Source organism: Meles meles, chromosome 9, assembly GCF_922984935.1.
Source record: "Meles meles chromosome 9, mMelMel3.1 paternal haplotype, whole genome shotgun sequence".
NCBI classification, from domain to species: Eukaryota; Metazoa; Chordata; class Mammalia; order Carnivora; family Mustelidae; genus Meles; species Meles meles.
The window spans coordinates 87,334,969-87,357,460 of NC_060074.1; the positions used below are offsets into that span (position 1 = coordinate 87,334,969).

The window sequence follows — 22,492 nt, forward strand, 5'->3', positions numbered from 1 at the left end:
AGCAACCATCTACTGTAACTTCTCTTTACTTTTTCATAAGAAAATGACAATGAGGAAGGAAGTACAGCAGAAATCTTGAACATTACCACTATTATGCAAAAAAAAAAAAAAAAAAGTGCTGTTAACTGTTTTCCCCTCAGTGACTTGATCTCTCAGATGGAAAACTTATGATTCTTCTGACTCTTGGCTACCAGAAATCACATGAGATGAGCGAGGAAGAAAGACACAAAAGCTATATTTATAGCCAGTACTGAACTTCTCAGAAATACCTTAATTTAATTCCTTCTAGAGACTGATAAAAATATCAGATGAGGGAGCCTTTCAACCGATCGATTATTACAATTGACAATACAATATTGCTATATATTGAACTTCTAAATGTTTTATGCAAAGTGTCCCTGTGAAAATATTCCTTAAGTAAGAGAGACGTCCAGGGCCAGAAACAAATTTAAAGTGGTTGTACGGTTTAAACAAATACCATTCAAATCATCTGACTGTTATGGGTAGTAGCATTAAATTAGCATCTATTTATATCTGTGTATTTTACCTTAAGAGGCCTGGGCTTTTTTAGTTCTGATAACATAAACAGATAGACTGCAGGATAGTACTTGTAAATCATATATTTTAATTTTGCTGTACCATTTGCTAGAACCTGTTTTTCTACCAGATAATTATGACTAGAATGAGATAAGCAAAGAATGGTCAGGATAAATTTGGGAATTTACAGAGTCCTATTTATAAAGTTTCTCTTATTTTAAGCAAAATGATGATCAGAGAGATATTTATCCTGGATCATGGTTGGTTCTCATTAGTATGGTTATTGTAAAAATACGATTTTTTTAAAGTCCGTGTTTAATTTATTTACTCAAAGCATTTTTTAAACTGTCAGCTGTCCTTCTCTGCCCTCTCACATACTCTGTAATTTGGGAGGCAGAATATTCAAGAGCTCTCCTGTTTTTCAAATTCTCCATAATTTAACATTGCAATTCTGGAAAATAACCTTTTTTCACCTATGAATCTTCAACCTCATATTTTACATATTTTCATCTTCATCATCACCTTGAGCTCTTGTTTACCTCTATATATTTTTCTTCAGAAAATGGCTACAGTTATATGCTGGAGCATAAATGATAAGGAAGAATGATCTCTGTGGAGTTGTAGGGAAAGGCCTAGGGAAGGTGTGTTTTAGAAGCTTACATAAAACAGTGAAACAGGTGTTTTCAAATACCTCTGGGATGCTTATTTTATAAACTGGGAATTTCAAGTTTTGATAGGTAGAATGAGGTTTTTTGTTTTTGTTTTTGTTTTTAAATACGCCTGCAGAGATTAGCCCCATCGTAGCTCCTCCAAGGGGGGAGAAAGCATGAAATGCTCACTGGCCACTAATCACCCCGAGTTACCAGAGACCCAGCAGCTGGCATGCCTCTCCCTAAGTACAAATACTGAGTTGCTTTTGACTCGTATTGAAAAAATAATATCTTTGCCCCTGTTTGTCACTAGAACTGCCACCGGAAGAAAAGCCCTTCGTTTGTCCCAAATAAGCACCTCTGTTTTTCACAGCTTGCAGTAATGCTTAAAGTAAATAAGTTCTTGTGTAGCTAGCACTATTGGAGTCATTCAATTGCCTGAACAAAGTTATTGTTTAGAGGGTTACAACAAGCCTTTTCTCTGTTTCCTTTAAAAGAATCTTCCTTGTTCCTGTGGTTGGCATGCTTAGTATAGTAAGCCTTTCTACAGTTTTCAAATGCTAAAGATAATTTTCCCCCACAGAAGAAATGAAGGAAGACTATGACACTATGGGGCCGGAAGCCACGATCCAGACCACAGTTAACAATGGTACAGGTAAGTGGTGTTTACCACGCCAAGGTCATCCTTGCCCCGTGCCACGCGGATGTAGTGAGTCAGGAGGAGAAATTCTGGCCCATCCATCTGTAGCTCCATGACTTAGCGATGAAGTCAGACGTTACGAGTTTCCTGATTTTGTCTCAAATCGAAGTTCTCTTTATTTTATTTTACTTTATTTATGTATTTTCTTTTTTCTCAGCAAATATATCTTTCATTCTTAAACCCCTGATTTGCCTGTGAAAGTTAAGAAAACTGAACTGGATACATAAATTTTTTTTAGACGCATGAGTTGGGCAAATTTCTGGTAGTAATTTTTATTTTAAAAGACTGCATGAATAATCTCAAAATTAGAATGTAATATGCCTCTCCTGGCTACCGCTTGATAGTAGTCATTGAGAATTCAAATGATATGCTGTAATTTAGATTGTAAATGTTTTTTTCAGGAAGACAAACCAAATTTCCATGAGCATTCCTCACAAAAATTGATCATCTGAGCTCCTTTGTGTTCTTTCTTCACTTTTAATTCTTGGTACCCTCTGCCTCCTCTAAATAACGTTTTCCAGGCAGAAGTTTTAGAGAAAATTGACAATTTCACTTCTTTTTATTGAAGCCAAAAATATTACAGTAGGAAAGTGGTAAGCAGTGTTTTCTTCTTAGTCTGCAACTGCTGTGGAATGGGATTTCAGGACACTTGTGACATTCTCTGTTCCTCTCCCAACACTGAATGATGCCTGCCCTCACATTCTCACGTCACCAGTGCAAATGTACATTGACTCACTATGTTTCTCTCTCTTTTTCTGGATAAGGCTAATTATTTTCGGTGTTATAAACAATCCTTCACACGGCCATTACTCATATTTACCTGGTGCCCAGTATAAGGTTATCTTCCAAAACAAAAAATCACAGAGATATGTCCGCTCAAGTTACCAATGAGAAAAAAAGTCACAGTTTTATGAAGTTTTAGAAATGTGAATAATTCAGATAATAGTCATATCTCCCTTGTGTTGATACACATCATAATAAACTGCTCATGCTGTGCTGCTACTTAGAATGTCCTTATTAATAACTTACAAGGCACTAATTCTCTTTCTTGGGTGCAAAATAAGAGAAATAACGAACAACTGTTGTGATTTTTCTCTCATTTGAGTATGTCAGTTTAAGGTACAAAAATGAAACTGTGCAATATAGGATTAGGAAAAAGGTATAGAATTAAGAAAGATTAATCCTGGTTTTCAAGTATAGCTCTGGCAATAACCAGATTGTAACCTAGGGAATATCAGTTATTCTCTTTGGAACTTAGTATCCCCACCTGAAAAATAAATAGATCACACTAATTGCTTCTTAGGAATATTTCCAGGTTTAATCATCTATGTTGCAGGGGTACCAACAAGCCAAAATAATTTCATGTAAAAAGACAATAATAAAGAGATAGCATACATTTGATACTTTCTATAATATCCCAACTCATGGCATCAAAAATGGCTTCATGGTTTTTTTTAAAGGTAAATGTTAAATTTCAATTTCAAACATAAATAAATCCTAATTCTTACTAGCTTTATAGACGTTAAAAGTGTCACAAAAATGAATTTATCCTACAAAGTGACAATTTACTAGCTGTTTTATACACTTGAATTCTAAATTAATAAAAATTATTCCTGTACAAAAAATTTAAAAATCAATTCTGAAAATGTGCTTTCACCAGGCTTTAAGATCTCTTTTTCTAATACTACTTACTATTGCTTATAGTTTATGTGTATTCAGCCAATGAATAAACGAGTAAGTATTCATTGAGAATCTTCTATGCACACCGTTGTGCACTTGTGGTGGAAGATGGGCCAGGAAGTTTAAGACATGGTTATTATTTAATTTAGAAGAGGAGACTAACATACAAGAAAAAGCAAAGAAAGGGCACCTGGGTGGCTTAGTCAGTTAGGCATCTGCCTTTGGCTTGGGTCACGATACCAGCATCCTGGAATTGAGCCCCAGTCGGGCTCCTTGCTCAGCGGGAAGCCTGCTTCTCCTTCTCTCACTCCCCCTGCTTGTGTTCCCTCTCTAGCTGTGTCTCTCTCTGTCAAATAAATAAATAAAATCTTTAAAAAAACCAACAAAGAACAATAAGAAAAAGGTGGCCGATACACAACAAATAGAAGGAATTATAGTTATTTCAAATTACAAAGGAAGGAGAGATCTTGTGGGGTGAGTATTCAGGAAAATCTCCATTGCACAGATGAAATGTGAAGTATATTCTCAGTGGTCATGAAAAAGTGAGGAAGTATTTTCTAGCAGAAGAATGTGTAGGCCAACGAAAGACATTGTGAAATCTGTAGAGAAGATAGTGAGTAAAGGATTCTCCTGAATCAGAGGGTCCTAGGAGGTAATTCATGGGAAATGGAGCTGGACAGTTAAGTTGAAGCCAGCTGATGGAGGATGTTAAGCACTAGACCAAAGAATTTGTGTCATGTTATACTACTGTGATTTCTGTGGGGGAAAACCAGACTTTAAAAGACCAACTGGAAGTCATTGTAGTCACTCAGGTGTGAAGTGATAAAATGCTTGTCTTAGGGTGGTGACAGTGGTGAAATTAGCAACATCATTTCTTAACAATCAGTTGAATCTCTGGGTGAAGGAATCAAAATGGCTTCAGGATTATACATCTGCATGTTTAGAACATGGCAGTACTTGCTATTTCTAGATAAAAAGAAGGAGGATCCAATTTTGAGAAGACCTTGAGCTAGTCTTTAGACAGAAGTATTTTCATATAAAAGTTATATATGGATGTGACTAAAAGAACGTCCATCGGAAATGAGGAATTGAAACACAGGAAGTCAGGGCTGAAGACATAGATTTGAGAGTGATGCAAATATATTCTGATAGTGTTTAACATCATGGGACCATGACATTAACCATTGGGAGTGTATTTATTGAAACAAGTAGAAAGCTGAGGCCAGGGCTCTTGGTGGGTGGGGAGAAAAATCAAATTCATTGAAAGAAAAAAGATTAAGATAGAGAGAAAAAAATTAAACAACCACAAGGCAAAGAAAGAAAGTTTCAAAAAGTAGCAAATGGTCAATTCAATCAAAGATTCAGATAACTGCAATGGAAAAAATGTTGAACGAACTCATTGGACTTGGTAATTAGGAACTTACTGGTGATCCTCAGTTTATAACTCTGCTCTTTTAGAGAATAAATACATATTTCTTTACAACTGCAAGTTGCTGCTTCTTATCCCAGAAACTTCTCAGTTGCTAAGTACATGGGGAATTGAAATAAGTCATCTTCTCTGGTTGAAATTGCTTATTAATGGACCATCTCTTTGCCTCCACCCAAGTCCTACAAGATCCAGCTATTGGCTGACCTTCTCTAGCCATCCCAACCTACACTGATTCCTTCTTCCAGTGAATGCTAATTGAACGAAACACCTAACCTTGTCATAAATTCTGTAGTGTGCTGTTAATTAATGTGCTGTCTTTTCCAAATTAGATTGCAAACTCTGAGAGCATGGATTGTTTCCTAGGCTGCCGTATTGCCTATAAGAGCACCCTAATTTTTTTTTAACTTTACTTTAATTTTATTTTTTAATTTTTAAAAAATTTATTGTAGTTATTTTTTAATGTACAAGGTCATATTAGTTTTAGGTGTATAATATAGTGATTCAACAATTCTATACCTTACTCAGTGCTCATCAAAATAAGTACACTCTTAATCCCCAACCTATTTCACCTAACCCTTCAATCCACTTCCTCTCTGGTAACCATCAGTTTGTTGTCTATATTTTGAAGTGCCTTAAAATTAATAGGCTCTAAATATATTTTTAATGAATAAATATGGAATTAATTTACTATCGAATATAATTTTTCTTTTCTAATCAAAACAGAACCAATAGAGGGGCATCTGGGTAGCTCAGGGGGTTAAACCTCTGCCTTTAGCTCAGGTCATGATCTCAGGGTCCTGGGATTGAGCCCCGCATCAGGTTCTATGTTCAGTTGGGAGCCTGCTTCCCACTCTCTCTCTGCCTGCCTCTCTGCCTACTTGTGATCTCTTTTCTGTGTCAAATAAATAAAATCTTTTAAAAAAAAAAGAACCAATAGATATTGAAATAGATAAATTCTAAACAGGTTATGCAAATTTTCTGATAAAAAGTATTATTATTAATGGGAATAAGTTGTGAAGGAAAGACAAAGACACTGTCTCCAGTACTTCTCACTGAATATTCAACACACAGATTTCATTCCTAACTAAAAGTAAGTAAAAACCTCTGAATTTCCTTCTCAGCTCCACACATTAAATAGCAAAAACCAATTAAGTTCATCTAGATAAATAGAATAGACTTTTAGAATCTAAAAGTATCTTCTTCCTATTGTATTCTGCTGAGTTTAAAGCTACAAGAAGCAATGGGAAGAGTTTAGTTGAATTGAATCACAGAATTCTAAAATTGAAAGTTATACTACAGAACAATTTCTTAATTGTATTTTGATAGTTGAGGAAACAGTAGTAAAAAATGCCACATAGCTAACTGGTGGCAGATTTGGAAATAAAAGCTAAATTACCTGACAAACCTTTCACCTCAGAAGGTTTTTACCACTCTGAGGAGCTGTCCTGCTAGAAACTATGGCATCATCTTTGACTCCTATATACTTTATCTAATTAGTCATCAACTACTATGAATTCTACTATCTCAAATAGCATATATCACTTTTATTTCTCCCCATCATTTTTTGCACTATCCTGATTTAAAAATTCATCTTTCATTCAAGCTATTATGATACCTTGTTCACCAACCCCATTTCAATCCCTAATTTCTTTAATTCACTCTTCACACTACCAAAGTTAGTTAGAAGTTGTTTTTCTAGCACTTGGGAATATCCATGAACAATTGTAACTCATCTCCCACACCAGTTCATACTCAACCTCCTATGTTTCTCCGCTACTTTCTGAAAGAGTTGGCATTTGAGTTGGGTTGTCATCCTCATGATCTAATACCATCTTGCCTTTACTGTCCCTTCCTAGTATATACCTCAACTCTGAATGACTGATTATCATTTATACTCCTTTGCCTTTGCTTATGATGTTCCATCAACACAGAAACTCTTTTTAGTCTGACAGCATCATACCCATTCTTAAAAGCCATCTGCACCGGGAAGTCATCTTACAGTCTCCCACTCAAGATTAAATACTCGTTCTTTTGAGGGTCTTCTTATAGAATCTATAAGTTTTCTCTCATACTTAGTTGCCAGCAGGTATGTTTCTCCCCTAGAATTACTAGATTGTAAGCTACTTGAGGACAGAAATGGTATGGGGTTTTGGTCACTTGATCACTATAGATCCTAGAATGGTCTATGTTAAAAGGAGTTTTTAAAGAAATTGAGGCAGTGAATAAGAGACGAACAACAAGTGGACTTCCCTTTCATATTTCCAAGTTGGCATATTTTGATACCTGGTGTGAAATAATCAACCAGACATTTTCATGTCTCATTAAATCTCCCAAATGAGAAAAATTCAGTTACATTTGACTGGTCTCTATCCTTCGTATTCTCCTCAATTTGGTGGGTCCACATTCATCCTATAACCCTTTTCTCATTGTTCAAATACCCTTCTTAGAATTCATACTTGCCCCTTAGGAGCCATAAGCAAAATCCACATTCTTCAGAGCAGTATTGTCATCCATTTCATATCAAAAGTGTTTCATTCTCATCAGACCAAATCCCCTGGTAATATCAAAAAATAATCACATTTATACCAAATTCTGAATCTCTGCCTATGCTGTTCCTTGAGACCTTAATCTCTCATTCCTTTTTGTCTAGTTATCCAAAATCTACTCACCCTTCTGTTCCTCAGAGCTGACTCAAATTCCATTTCTTTAACGTGGTCTACCTAAAACACCCCAAATCATATCAATCTTTTCCTTCTCTGAAATTCCACAGCCTTCAGGTGGACACTACTAATTTTAACATGTCAGACTGTTCCTTTTTATAATGTCTGCACCTATTTTACCTAGTTAATTTTGCAAGGACAAGAGATTTCTTGAGCTCTAAAATGGGAGCAGAGTATCATGCCATTTACCTTATAGGATTGTTGAAGTAATTAAATAAATAATATATATATTAGCATTAGTAAGGGTCCCAAAAATATTTGCCTTAAAAAAAAAAGGACTATTCCTGGGCGCCTGGGTGGCTCAGTGGGTTAAGCCGCTGCCTTCGGCTCAGGTCATGATCTCGGGGTCCTGGGATCGAGTCCTGCATCGGGCTCTCTGCTCAGCAGGGAGCCTGCTTCCCTCTCTCTCTCTCTCTGCCTGCCTCTCTATCTACTTGTGATCTCTCTCTGTCAAATAAATAAAGTCTTAAAAAAAAAAAAAGTACTATTCCTTCTTGCCTCAGAGTGCCCAATATAGCAGTGAACTCACATGGTAGGAGTTATGACTAGTAGAATGAATGAATGAATGAATGAATGAATGAATGAACATTTGGTGAAGAAGAAATAGTCTCTGAGAATGGAAGCCACAATAAAGGAAAACATTCTCCGTGGAGGGATTAAGTCCAGTATTTTTAGAGAGTGAAACCTGGATTTAAGTCCCTGAAATCAACTTGTTACACACGAAGAACAACAATACAGTGTATCACCTTTTTTTTTTTTTTAACAAAGAAGTTTTAGATTAGGAGCACTGCAAAGTTGATTTATAACATGAAGTATCGCAAACCCTGATTTATATTAACAACACTCTACATTGCATTTAATATTCCTATATTGGTTTTAATGTTTTAAAAATGAAAGAAATTGTATGTTTTAACACAGAAGACAAAGAATGTCCTTTTATAAGGAACATTACACCTTCTGTATTTTAATCAGGTTCAAATTCAGAATAAAATTATTGGTGTAGAATTTTTAAGAGGGTGAAAAAAACCTGTTTTCTAAGAAGATTAGAGAAATGGAAAAACTTAGGAGCATTATAAAGCCTATGTGCTCGTAGTAACAAGAATCTATCTTAGGTGCTTGGTGATCATTAGCATTAATGCCGTTCCACGTGCATATCAAGACCCAAATAGGCCCCTGATGTTTTCCTCTTTGAATGTGTGTAAGTTATATTTATACAGACAATCTAGTACTCCAGTTATAAAGGGCTATTAATAACCACCTGCATCTTTCCTTCCTTTGCTGGGAAAAGAAAAGCACCTTACAACCTTACACCTAGAAACTGGGTAAGGAAAATTTAAGTCTCAGTTCCCAATCTTACAGAACAGAATAAAATTATTGTCTAAGAACTAAGTATATCAGCTCTAACTGTGGTCATTAAACATGTTTCCAATCTTTTGAGAATAATATATGAATGCTTTTACACATCAAGGCAAGTGTTGGTTTGGGATGCTCCAGATTAGTCTAGAGTCAGAGAAACAACGTTTGAGTTTTGCCTTTACCAATTACCAAGTTCATGAACTTGAGTATATAAGAATTCATTTCTACATCAGTAAAGTGGAAATAATGATTCCCTATGTACAAGTGAAATTTTTAAATTTAAATGCAATTAATTAACATATGGTATATTATTAGTTTCAGTGGTAGAGGTCAATTACTCATCAGTCTTATATAACACCCGTGCTCTTTACATCACATGACCTCCTAAATGTCCAGCACCCAGTTACCCCATACCCCTACCCCCTCCATTCCAACAACCCTCAGTCTGTTTCCTATGATTAAAAGTCTCTTATGGTTTCTTTCTTTCTCTGATTTCATCTTGTTTTATTTTTCCCTCCCCTCCCCTGTGATCTTCTGTTTTGTTTCTTAAATGCCACCTATGAGTGAGATCATACGATAATTGTCTTTCTCTGATTGGCTTCTTTGGAGCTAGAGAATCTTAAGCAGATTCCACACCCAGCACAGAGTTCCATGCCAGGCATGATCTCACAACCCTGAGATCATGACCTGAGCTGAAATCAAGAGTTAAATGCTTAACCAACTGAACCACCCAGGCACCCCAATGGCATATTATTTTTAAAGTACCTAATGCAGGGGCACCTAGGTGGCTCAATTATTTAGCCTCTGCCTCCTGCTCTCATCATGATTCCAGAGTCCTGGGATCGAGCCCTGCATCGGGCTCCCTGCTCCATGGGAAGCCTGCTTCTTTCTCTCCCACTCCCCCTGCTTATATTCCCTCTCTCCCTGTCTCTCTCACTCTCTGTCAAATAAATAAATCTTTAAATAAATAAAATAAATAATTAAAAAATTAAATTAAAAAAATACCTAATGCAATGCCTAACATATACTAAATGCTCACCCTGATTTGATTATTTCACCAGTTTGTTTGTATCTACAGGTAAGCTTTAAACCAGTTTTATGCATTAAGAAATAAATGGCTCTGAACTCTTTCCTTCCTTTACACTGGTTCCTCATTAGCTTCTTCTCTAGAAAACAGAAATGCAATATCTAACAAATTTGTAATGGGAGGACTTAACCAGTCAATTTTGAGAGCCTCTGCCAATTTATTTCCTTTGACATCTTTGAAAACCAAGCAGACAAGCTGTAGGACAAATGTCTGTTCATTGCTCCAACAATGCATTTGAGGTTAAAACATGAAGATGGAGAAGGAATTGCTTATTGCTTAGTTTTCTATTTCATTTCATCTTTACCTGGGATCCTTTTTTAAACAAAGAAGAGGAGATAGTGGTATTTATGATGTTTGTGTGTAATGGTGAAATCTGTCAAAGACTTTCCCTTGATCACTGGCTGGTATCAGGAATCATATGTTGTTTTTCTTTTTGTCCTGACTGACAGTCAAATAAACAAATAATACAATATTCATCACTTTACTAAGATACCTACCTTTATTCTTTTCTGTCAGGGTGCAGAATTTAAACTGAGGCTTGAGAAAGAAACTTTAAGAAAATAGAAGATATAACTCTTGTCCTTAAAAAATGCAAAATCCCAGAGCACCTGGCTGGCTCAGTCAGTGGAGCATTCAACTCTTGATCTCAGGGTTGTACGTCTGAGCCCCACTTAGGTGTAGAGATTACTTAATGATAAGATCTACAAAAAAAAATCATAATGACATGAATGCAAACTTTACCCAAAAAATCATTAATAGCCTAATTAGCTATTCAGATCAATAGTCACTTAGGGTGACCCTATTAAGTTTAAGACACTTTGTATTTGAAAAATACAATGAACGGTCACTGTCATTAAGGACTTACCTTCAACTGGGTAAATAAAACAATGGTAGATGAATAAGAAATGTGTGTAAAATGTTTAGCACAGTGTTAGACATAATAAGCAGTTGTTGCTAGCCATCATTATCATCATTATTGTTAGCATCATAACAATGTGTGGATGAAGATGTTTTATTTGAAATACAAGTCATGGAGGTTTGAGTGAAAGATGCTCAATATTGCAGAGGGTTTTTGACAGCGTAGGGTCAAATGTTGGAGACACGAGGCTAGAGAAGTGTCTTAAGAGACTGCAAAATTCAGAGAAGTTTTTCTTCAGGAAGAAGGCTTGTTAAATATGGCTCTGTGCAAAAGTGAGGCATAGAGAAAGCTGAAAATGTGAAAGGAGACTGGGTTATCAGTAGCTTGGGAGGAAGTAGCCTTAGAGAGTAGCCTTGGCTGTGGGCAGAGGCACAGCTTTATTAGCAAAAAGATCAAAAAAGAAAAAGGAAGAATGATTTTGGTTGAAGTTAAGGTAGTTCAGGGAATTCATGTCATGTGAGTTGCACTCTTTAAAGTAAGTAGGAAAAGGGATGATCAGTTGACAGTCAGGGAAGGGAGTTGGGTTGGACTCTTGAAGAACGGAAATCTAGAGTAATTGCTGTGGACAATACATGGAGATTCAATTACCATCACAAAAGAAGATCCTATTTGGATAACACGGACTGAAATAAGTCTGTCACAATTATTTACATTTCTTTAGACATTTTTGATACTCTAGGAACAAAGCAACTGGGCTGGATTTTCTTTGGCGGGGCAAAAATGATACAAGAATAAGGGACAGGGATGGAGAAGAGTTCAAGCTCCGAGGTCAACTGAGGCAAGTAAAAGCAGACCCTGAAATGGACGTGAAGACTTGTCAGAGCCCAGTTATTACAGTGAAGAATCTGCATCAGGGGAACAAAGAACGGGATGGTGGGAAAGGGCAGAAGACTGAAACAGATTGAATTTCATGTTCTGGTTTGCAGAGCTGGAAGTGTCGCGGGATTAGCCCAGTACCAAGGTGTGGCCATCTCTGTGGTTAGAGAGACTCAAAGCCTTGGAAGCCAGGATCCTGCATGGACTATTGAGCCATGAAGTTTCCCAGAGTCATAGTATAAACAGCCCTGGCGTAAACATGACCACGGGACAAGTGTCATCTCACCTGAGCTATGCAAGTAGTGTGTTAAAACATGATAGCAAAAATGGATGACTGAGGCTTCAAAAAATTACAGTTGCAAACTGGAGGTTTTCGGAGGGTAGAGGTTAAGTTTGCTTTTCTCCGTAGTCCCTCTCAGTGGGCGCGTTGTTGATACAACCTTGATGGTTGAAAAAAATGGGTTGTTTGTTGAATTGATAAGTAAATGAATAAACAAATGATGACGCATGACTTAGGAACATTGGTTTGAAGCAGCCATGTGAACTGAGGGGTTTGTTGACCCTCCTTTTTGCTCTGCGAGCTTAGATAGATGAAAGCTGGAACGGCTGTGCTGGAAATGTCTGGGAGGGATGGAGTATTATGACGGGATGACGCAGTTTCACCGAATCTGAAGAAGTGGAACGCATGTAGGAAGATATCATCAAGCATGTCGGGGGATAAACAAGTAGTATGTGGAATGGGAAAGCAAAACGAACCATGAATAAAGGGTGTTGGTTTTCTTTTCTTTTTTTTTTTTTTCGGTCTCTAGTTCCAAGATTGAGACATTTTTTATCGACTATCACCATAATAGTTAATAAAAATTCACCTTTGGAAGGTGTTTCATGAAGTCATTCCTTTCTGGGTGCCTTTAGAAACACGCCTAAAAGAAATCTAAAGTAGGAAAACATAATCCTGAAATATTAAATGGGAATTATAAATAAGCATCTTGAGTAGAGAATTTGAAGAACTGGGATGTTTTCACTTTACCCCAGTAGACTTGGATGTGGATCACCCAGTGAAAAAAATGGAGAGCAGGGACATGAAAGGAAAAATTGAGAAAAAAAAGAAAAGTTTAAAATTCTGTATTTTATTTATATTGACGTGAGAATTTACCATGGCTTTCCCCATACTAATTTATGTCAGCAACCTTGTCAGCATCTAAGATATATTCAAATCATGTCAAATCAGTTGGGCATACTGAAAAACTGAAAAAATGGGGTTCTCTCTCTTTCTCTTTCACATATTGAGTCACTATGATACAGTGGAAAGAGCAGTAAGTTAGGAGTCAGGATATATGAATTCTCCATCAAGCTTTTCCAGAAATTATTTGTCTAACTTTGTATGAATCATAAACCTCGCTGTACCTTAGTTGTATCATCTGTTAAATGAGGAAATTGGACTAGAATTTTGAACTCCACCCTACCCTACCCTTTCTGCTAATGAACTGTTACTGGGAAGCCTGAACAAAGACAACAAAGCCCTGGCTGAGCTAGTTGGCACAGGAGCGGGAGGTCCGGCCTCGTGGTATTACACCCAGGGCCCTGTGTTTGTTAGAGCTTTGACTTCGGTTTGATGTTCTGCTGTTGTCATTTTGCACCAGACTCTCTGGGCCCCACTGGAGCCAGTTCTGCTTATAGCTCACAAAATGCATTAGGATAATAGCAGAGGATAAGCTAGAATGGGAGGAGTGGGATCAGGGATTTACCACCTGAGGTACCACAGGGAAATGCCGACTATGTCCAGGTTTACCAGATTCTTCTGAGGTGTCTCCAGAGTGGTTGGAAATCTCTAGATCAAGATTGAAAATGTTGCCTGAGCAAGAAACACTGTGGTTGAAGGTATAACCCCCCTAAATTGATAATACTAATGAGAAGGTTAGGAGGCTAGCAAGTGATTTGACCTCTTTAAACACAAATTCTATGCATCGCATCATTAGCTTTGAAGAAAGAGGGGGAAAGGGTAAGAACATTTCTGTACCATTATTATCCTCTTGGTTTAATAACTTCCAATTCCTCTTATTATTCTTGCATGGAGTTTAAATTAAAATTTTTTAATTCTTTTTTGTTATTTATTTAAGTAATCTTCACACCCAATGCAGCATTTGAATTCATGACCCTGAGAATGAGAGTTGCATGCTCCATTAACTAGCCAGCCAGGTGCCCCTAAATTAAGGTTTTTTTAAAATTAACTAGATTTCTGGTATGGGTAATGAAAACCACCCAAGTTTAATCTTAAGTTATTTCTCAACAAGAGTTGAGTGGATATATAGGGTTAATCAATTGTGCAAGATCAGTTTATCATATAATTCTGTACCTAAGTATTCAACATGCAGAGAATCAAATTATTATAAAGCATGTCATTTTCTTCTTGTGTATACTATCTGTCACATTCTTATATGTTGGAAGAGTTTTGTCATCCAGAGAGGTCATGTAAATCATCATTTAAAAATTTGTAGTTAACCCCATTCAGTAAGTTTATAAAAATAAAATAGAGGAAAAGGCGGGTTTTGAAGAGAGAAAAACAGATGTAGCACTTGGCAGGTGAGACAGGAGGGTCATTTGCCGACCATAATCAGCGTATAAGAAGAGCCTGGCGCTTCCTGGCTAATGAATGCTGCAGTTTTATTAGCTTTGTTTGTGATTAGGAGCAGCTATCTCCACTTCACAGCAAGGGTTCCCGCAACAGATAACTGATATCCCAAGCTTCTTGAGTGTCTCCTTCATTCACTCAACAAATGTTTAATAAGCACTGTTTTCCTTGTGATGTTGTCAGTAGTTCCTAGTCACCTCCAAAATCTTCATCTGTGTCTATGGTTCCTCCATCAGAAAGCTATGTTGCTTTGAGTTTTTAACTGACAAGAATATAGATGAAATTCTTTAGGCCTAGACAGTGAATAAAAAAGCAAGTTAATTAGGGTAATTAATTTATTGGAAGTATGGAATTCTGAAACTTCAGGGATACCCCAGAAAGCATTTACTAGCTCATTTTACAGATAGAGATACTGAGATTAAAAATCATAAGTGGCTGAGCCAAAATGGGTTGCCCAATGATCCTGAACCTGGTCTGATCATTCAGTTATTGAGGATTAGCTGTGTGTCAGGCACCATACTAGGCACTGGTGCTATGAAGCTGAATAAAACACAATCAGCTCACAGATATGTATTTAAAAGGATATAATGTGCTGTGCTTAAGTTCAGTGCTTGAGATATGCAGATGGATATGTGCGGAAGGAAGTTCTGAGCTCAGGCTGAGGGTCAGGAAGGCCATGTGATGGGAGATTAATTCTGAGCTGCTTCCCAAAACCATGTCACCGAATACCTTAATTTAGCCAGGTGATGCAGATAACTGAATTCCCAGGGCATTGTTTCTTAAACTGGGCGTGAATCAGATCCCCTGAAAGGCTTGTCAACAGAGATTGCTGATTCCGGTTTTTGTTTTTTTTTTAAGATTTTATTTGTTTGAGAGAGAGATCACAAGTAGGCAGAGAGTCAGGCAAGGAGAGGGGAAGCAGGCTCCTTGCCGAGCAGAGAGCCCGATGCAAGACTCGATCCCAGGACCCTGAGATCATGACCTGAGTCAAAGGCAGAGGCTTAACCCACTGAGCCACCCAGGCGCCTCTGATTCCGTTTTTTAACAAGTTCCCGGTTACTACTGATCCTGCTGGCCTGGAGGCCACCCTCCCTTTTTCTGAGGCCACATTTTGAAAACCACTGTCCTAGAGCATCCTTAGGTTTTTGTGTGTATACAAAAAGCATTTAAGAAGAGTACTGAATTGCCAAGCAAAACACCTTACTTCATAAACCCCTCAAAAATACAATAACAGTCTAAGATTCTTTTCAGTAAGAAACCAATTCCAAAATTTTCAATTACACAGTAATGTGAAAAATAAATACATAGGAACTTATTTGGGATGCTTCCTTTGAAAGTCTTGGATTCTGTCTCTATACATGGCAATCAAAACTGCCTAAAGGTCAGTGGTCTCTAAATTTTGATATTCACAGTCCCTTAATATAAAACTTCACTTTAAAATTAGACTGTGTCCCTGACTGGGCTGCTTCCTGCTGTGGAGGGAGATATTTGATCGTGCAGAGTACTACGGATTCCCAGATTCCCATCCCCCGTTCATTCTGCCTCTCCCTCTCTTAAAGTTCTTACATATCAGGGGCTCCCATTGTCCTCTGAGCACGCATTCCCTGGAGAAAGCCACGTCAGAGCAGGCATGGAGAGACTCACCCAGGCGCTGTGGTAGTTCCCAAGAAGAACAGAAAACTTTTGTCTCTCTGAAGGAGGCTTCCCTGGCTTTGCACACACCTCTGTAGCAGTGGGACGCTGCCTGTTGGGCTGCCTGCGTAGCTGTGTAATGAGAAAAAGATCGTCCTCTTCCCTTACGGTTGTTTTTAAATATCTGGTGCCAATATGTATTTTGAAAGCCTTCTACAGGAAAAGGCACACATGCATTTTTAATGATAAAAAATGCTTATGTTCATTAATTAGTCAACTTTAAACAAAGTAGCCAGGAGAATTTATATACCTCAACAAATGCTTAGGATGGGCTTCTTTATCTTTTTTTATTTAAATTCAATTAGCCAACATATAATACATCATCAGTTTCAGATATAGTGTTCAATAATTCATCAGTTGCCTATAACACCCAGTACTCATCATGTGCCCTCAGTAATGCCCATCAACCAGTTACCCCATCCCCCCACCCACCCACCTCCCCTCCAGCAGCCCTCAGTTTGTTTCCTAGAGTTAAGAGTCTCTCCTGGTTTGTGTCCCTCTCTGATGACTTCCCAATCAGTTTTCCCTCTCTTCCCTATGTGGGCTTCTTTAAAAATTCAATACAGAAGACTAAATTAAAAACAATTTTCTATGTTTTCTTATCATCTAGAATGTCAGTAAAAGGACTATATTTCTTTTCTTTTTTTTTTTAATTCTTAGGGTTTTTTTTGTTTTTTTTTTTAAGATTTTATTTATTTATTTATTTGACAGGCAGAGATCACAAGTAGGCAGAGAAGCAGGCAGAGAGAGAGGAAGAAGCAGGCTCCCTGCGGAGCAGAGAGCCCGATACGGGGCTCGATCCCAGGACCCTGAGATCATGACCTGAGCCGAAGGCAGTGGCTTAATCCACTGAGCCACCCAGGCGCCCCAAAAGACTGTATTTCTAATAGATGATGAATATGGTAACCTAGATTTGTGATTGCTTCTCCAGGTCCCTTTGCCTTGACAAATAAAAGTCAAATTATATGATAAATGCATAATTTCTATATTATATTGAGAAGTATCCATATATACGTATACGTATATACATATATGCATTCCTTTTATACATTTATGTATATATTCATACATTTATACATTATGTATTTATATGTCTGTATATTGTAGAAGCACAGCCATTTCATGTACATATCTCTCAATATGCGAATCACAGAATCAGGAAAACAATTATCAATCAACACCATTGTGTCCTCATCCCAAAGCACACTCTCTGACATTAGTAGGCACTCAATAAATAGCTATTAAGCAGTGGGATGGGTGAATGATTCAACCCCCTTTTTTTACATGTATTTACTTCAGCTTTTCTAGATCCTCCAAGATGTTTTCTTCTCTATAAGAATTATTATTCATTTTATGTTCATTAAAATGGCTTGGCATAATATTCAAACATATTTCTTCAATTTTTAAATGAAATGGAAAATGGAAAACATATCAGTTATAATAGGGTACCTGCCTTCCTACATGAACACATGCTCATTACAAATAAAGAAAATAAATGGCGAAGGGATGAAAGTAAATAGAGAAAAAAGGAAAAAGAGAAGGAATAAGTATCAAGGTCTCATGATTTAACTATTTGTAAACACTAAGCAAAACATACTTTTTTTTTTTTTTAAGATTTTATCCATTCATTTATTTGACAGACAGAGATCACAAGTAGACAGAGAGGCAGGCAGAGAGAGAGGAGGAAGCAGGCTCCCCGCTGAGCAGAGAGCCTGGGATCATGACCTGAGCCCAAGGCAGAGGCTTTAACCCACTGAGCCACCAAGGCGTCCCAAAACATACTTTTAAGTATCTTTGAGAAATTATCCTAAAAACTCAGTTATGGGAGGTGCCTGATTTGAAGACCAATACATCTCTTTCATTTAGAGTTCTAACTACATTGCTTGTTTTTAAAGCAATAACTTGAAAAGTCAATCCATATTGATGACCATCATTACCTAAAAATATCAATATCTAAGATAGATATAAAAGTATTTGTGAAAGTATCATTAATAAGCAACATTAGTAAGAGTGAACATATTTACAAGAAACATGAGGCTTTTCTAACTTGAAGCACCCTAGAAATTTATCCTAACAATATTAAAATACACATGGGGTTGAAGAAACCTTTTTAATTAATGAAGTTTTTTTGTTTTTGTTTTTTGTTTTAGATATAGAAAAGTTTGCCTGATCTTAGGGGAGGTTTAGATATTTGTAAGATACTAGGGTAAATTTTAGAACTAAATGTAAAATCTCTGGAGAAAGTATGGAAAGAAATTATTTTGAGGTTTCTTGTGAATTTTTGTTAAGGTTTGATCATAAATGTCATGCAAATATCCTTTGTCAGTGTGTTTTGGAAATTCTTCCAAGGAGACCAAGGAGTGAAGAAGATTACAGGGGGGGGGGGGGCGGAAAAAAAGAAAATGAGGTTGATTTTACACTAGAAGAATGCAGTGGGGAATTCTATAACTTTCTAGTGAATTTTCTACCTCATTCCTGTGTTCACAATACAGTATTACAAAATCTTTGTAAAAACCAAAAATGTAAACTTCTGTACAGAACCAAAACTTCATTCTCCTCAGCAAGTTTGAGTAACCAAAATTTAATCCCATTATTGGTTCAAATATAACAATTAGGATGATTTTGAATCTCAGAGATTGAAACACACATAGCCTGAAGTCGAAAAGGGTTTTTCCAGCTCCCAGAATCTAAGGAGGTTTGACAACAAAGCCAGTGGAAGGACACAGGTATAACTTGGCCTCAGGAGCAAATATAGCTAGAAATGTACTGTCAGGACTTGCCATCTTGTCTTTGCTTTTCTCTTTTCTCTGCACACCTGCTTCAGTCTCTTTCTTCATAAATCTTCTTACCCTACATGGGATATATCAGTTTCGTTGTTCCGCATCTTGCAGATACAGTCATGTGAAGGAAATAGACTCCCTTGATACTCCTTTGGAATAGTCCTAAAATTCTAAGAAAGATTTGCTGACTCAGCTGGATCCATTGGCTACCTCTGGACAATCAACAGTTTGGCTTGGAGAATGGAGAACTAAGATAGGTTCACTTTAGGTGCCAACTAATCTATTGTGGCTAGGGGAGCAGAATCATGCAATAACAATGCAACTCCCTTGGGTACCATAAAGTTTGACAATAGAGAATATGGGGAGCCATTCCTAGGCAAAGGAGAATGTTGTGGAACTGGGCAGGAAAACCATATGTTAAAAGTACCCATCACAACACCAAGGAAAAAAAACACATTATTTCTGGCTTGGTTATGCCTAGGCTAGCTCATGGAAGTCTGGTATATAGCCCAATTAAGTGGCTCTACATATATTAGATGTAAAGCTAGTAGCATATCTGTACCGCATGAAGAAAATCTTGATAGAGCAAATTGAGTTAAATGATTGAGTGCTGTCTTCATGAAATTCTTTTCAAATACCTACCTGAACTCTACTGAACTCTTGCAAGTAAATATGCTCATCACTACACAGTTAATCACCTAATTGTTCTAGAATTTCCTGAATAGCAGGTCTGAATTCCTAGCTCAACTGTGGGTATCTTATCTTGTGCTTCCTTTTGCTAGAAGACTTCTACACCAAGGTTAGTGTTAAACACATAATTTATTCAGCATTCATTCCGTAAATGATTCTTGAGAGCCTACTGATTTCTAGGCAATATACTCAATGCTCGGCATACAAAGATGATCAAAGATGATCCTTAAAGAGAGCATGTGATTTGAGGTCTTTTGTCTCTATCACACTTGACACAGAAATCTAGCATAGGCAGATTTGATCTAGCAAGTGAACTGCATCTCCAAATGCCAGTAGTGTTGTTTCTAGATGCAGTTTAGTTTGCCTATCCAGAAAAATCAGAATTTTCCTCCTATTGAAGCCAAAAAGGCTATTAATGCAAATCCCATTGAATTTGCATTTGGTTACATTTCTGATGGGAGCATTCATATGCAAATGAAAATCCTTGAAAAGATAGCCAGATAATTCAAATAGTTGCTGAAATATCAAGATAAAAGTAGGATGTTAAAATGTCCATCCATCCATGTTTACTAGGTTGCACCAAGGATCATCAAGTGGATCAGTGTTCTTTAAAAGCTGAAATAAGTCATGCCTTAAACATCTGACAACATTCAAATAGGTCTGGGTTCAGAAAGGAGCTGTTATGTGACTTTCCACTGCTCTAGAGCTGAAAAACAAAGTCAGTCCCTGGTCAAATCAGTCAAGTCGCTCAAAAGAGGTTCACCTTTGATCCACCATCTTGTCCCCTTTATCTCTTCTTGCGTTAAAAACAAAAGGTGATTTTTCAATAGATGTAAAGTCATTTTGATGATCCAAAACAGTGAACAAATAGTTTGTGCAAGTTGGCAGTTCTTTGTACTCTCTAGAGACTTAAGCCATTAAGTCTATAACTTTGTTATATTCATTCAACAAGTTGAATGACACCATCATGTTCACTAGCAATAAATACCATTTAGAAAGCATCTATGGCATCATGAGCATACTAATGGAAATTTGATTGATCTTAATCAATGTTCATGTTCTTCTGAAAGATTTAAGACTTGGGGGTGCCTGCTGGCTGCGTCAGTAGAACATGCAACTCTTGATCTTGGGGTTGTGAGTTCGAGTCCCACGTTGGGTGCAGAGGTTACTTAAAAATGAAATCTTAGTAAATAAATAAATAAAAGAATTAAAGACAAGATTCTGAGAAGGTCTAAACAAATTTCAAGATATAAAATCATAATCTACTATCATACATTCCAAACCTATATTTGAAGGAAATATAGGTGTTGCAATCAGACTGTTGCTCTTATTCAACTTATCAGAAGTTGGAGTGGCAAAAGGGAAAGTTTTGAGATCACGCCTCTCGGGATTATTAGCATTTAGTTTAATAGTCTACAAAGTGTGATGCTCCCCAGTTTCTTTTTATTTGATACAATGTGTTAGTTCATAGTTTCAAGTGTTTTTAGAATTCTGGTGCTCCATGCTTTGGTGGCTGTCACCTGTCATCCATCAAATTCTGAAAGCCTGAATCTGGGATAAGGTCTTAGCCTCTCCTTCCTTGGCGCACCCAATCCTTCCCCCACGCCTAGTGTTTTTAGTTGTTAAATATCTCAAATCCAGCCACTTCTCACAGTCTCCATCACCAATTCTTTAACCTTTACCTTTGCTTGGTTTATGGCAAGAAACTCCTAACTGGATTCTCAGACTCGACTTTTCTTTTCCTGCAGTTCCTATCATACGAGAGCCAAAGTTGTCATTTAAAAATGCAGATAATTCACAATTTCATCCAGTCATCTTCTTGCTTAATACCTGTCAATGGCTTCCTGTTTCTCTTAGAATAAAACCCCAATCCGTAACAGGTCTACCGTATGCCACATGTTGTTCCTTCCTGCCTCTCCACCCTCGCATCATATTGCTTCCCTTCCACTGTGGGCACATCAGCTCTGTCTCTTTAGAAGGGGATAGACACCATGCTCCTTCCAGTCCCTGTATCCTTGCAGAAGCGGCTCTGCCCCAGCTTCTACAGCTAGTAAACTCTGTGCCTTCTCAATTAAAATTTTCCTGATCTTCTAGTCTCCATTGGGTCCCCCTGCTGCTTCTTTCAAACTACCACACAACGTCCTTTTCTAACACTTATGTGAGTGTGTAATATTTTTATTTGGGAGAAAATACCAGTTGTACTGATTGTTCTCGTGTCTTCCTGAAGGATCAAACCACATCTGTTTTCTGCTTATCGAAACAAGACATGGCACCTACCATATACAGTCATTCAGTACTTGTTGAATTAATGGAAGGTTCCGCTCTCTGTTCTTTTCATCTCTACTCCACAAGTTCATAGCAGTGAAAGCAACAATAAAAATGAAAAGAAAAAGAAAAATTGACTGGCTTGCGTGAACATCACCCTGCCACAAATGGTCAGAAATAATTAGTATGGCAAATACTGTAATATCTTTTATGGCAGAGCAGGTGAGGGGAAGAATATAGGGGAATCAAGATTAACGGCTCTCAGAAACTATGAAAACAGGTCTCCACCATTAGTTGTACTAGCAAAGGACTTTTATTCATCTGCTTACAGTAGCAGGCACACTCCCAACACTGTCTTATGCATAAAAATGTTTATTTGGGATATTTAAGCCACAACTTATTTCCAAAACATATCTAGAGGTTTCAAATATACAAAGTCTTGTGACACAGTTGCTAAAATTGATTTGCAGCTCTTATTCATTTCATGGGAACAGAGTCATAATTACAAAAGTTAAAAATCATATCAAAATCACTCAATAATA

The 22,492-nt window shown here is 37.2% G+C and overlaps 1 protein-coding gene across 5 annotated transcripts in view; it reads left to right on the forward strand.

Annotated features, from left to right (window-relative positions):
• The window catches only part of ZEB2 (zinc finger E-box binding homeobox 2), a 134,861-nt gene that overhangs the window by 92,517 nt on the left and 19,852 nt on the right, over window positions 1-22,492 (forward strand). For all 5 annotated transcript variants that reach the window (XM_046018506.1, XM_046018507.1, XM_046018508.1 and 2 more), the window contains exon 4: window positions 1,771-1,842. In XM_046018506.1, the coding sequence (XP_045874462.1) occupies window positions 1,771-1,842 (72 nt within the window). The remainder of the gene's footprint in view (window positions 1-1,770; window positions 1,843-22,492) is intronic.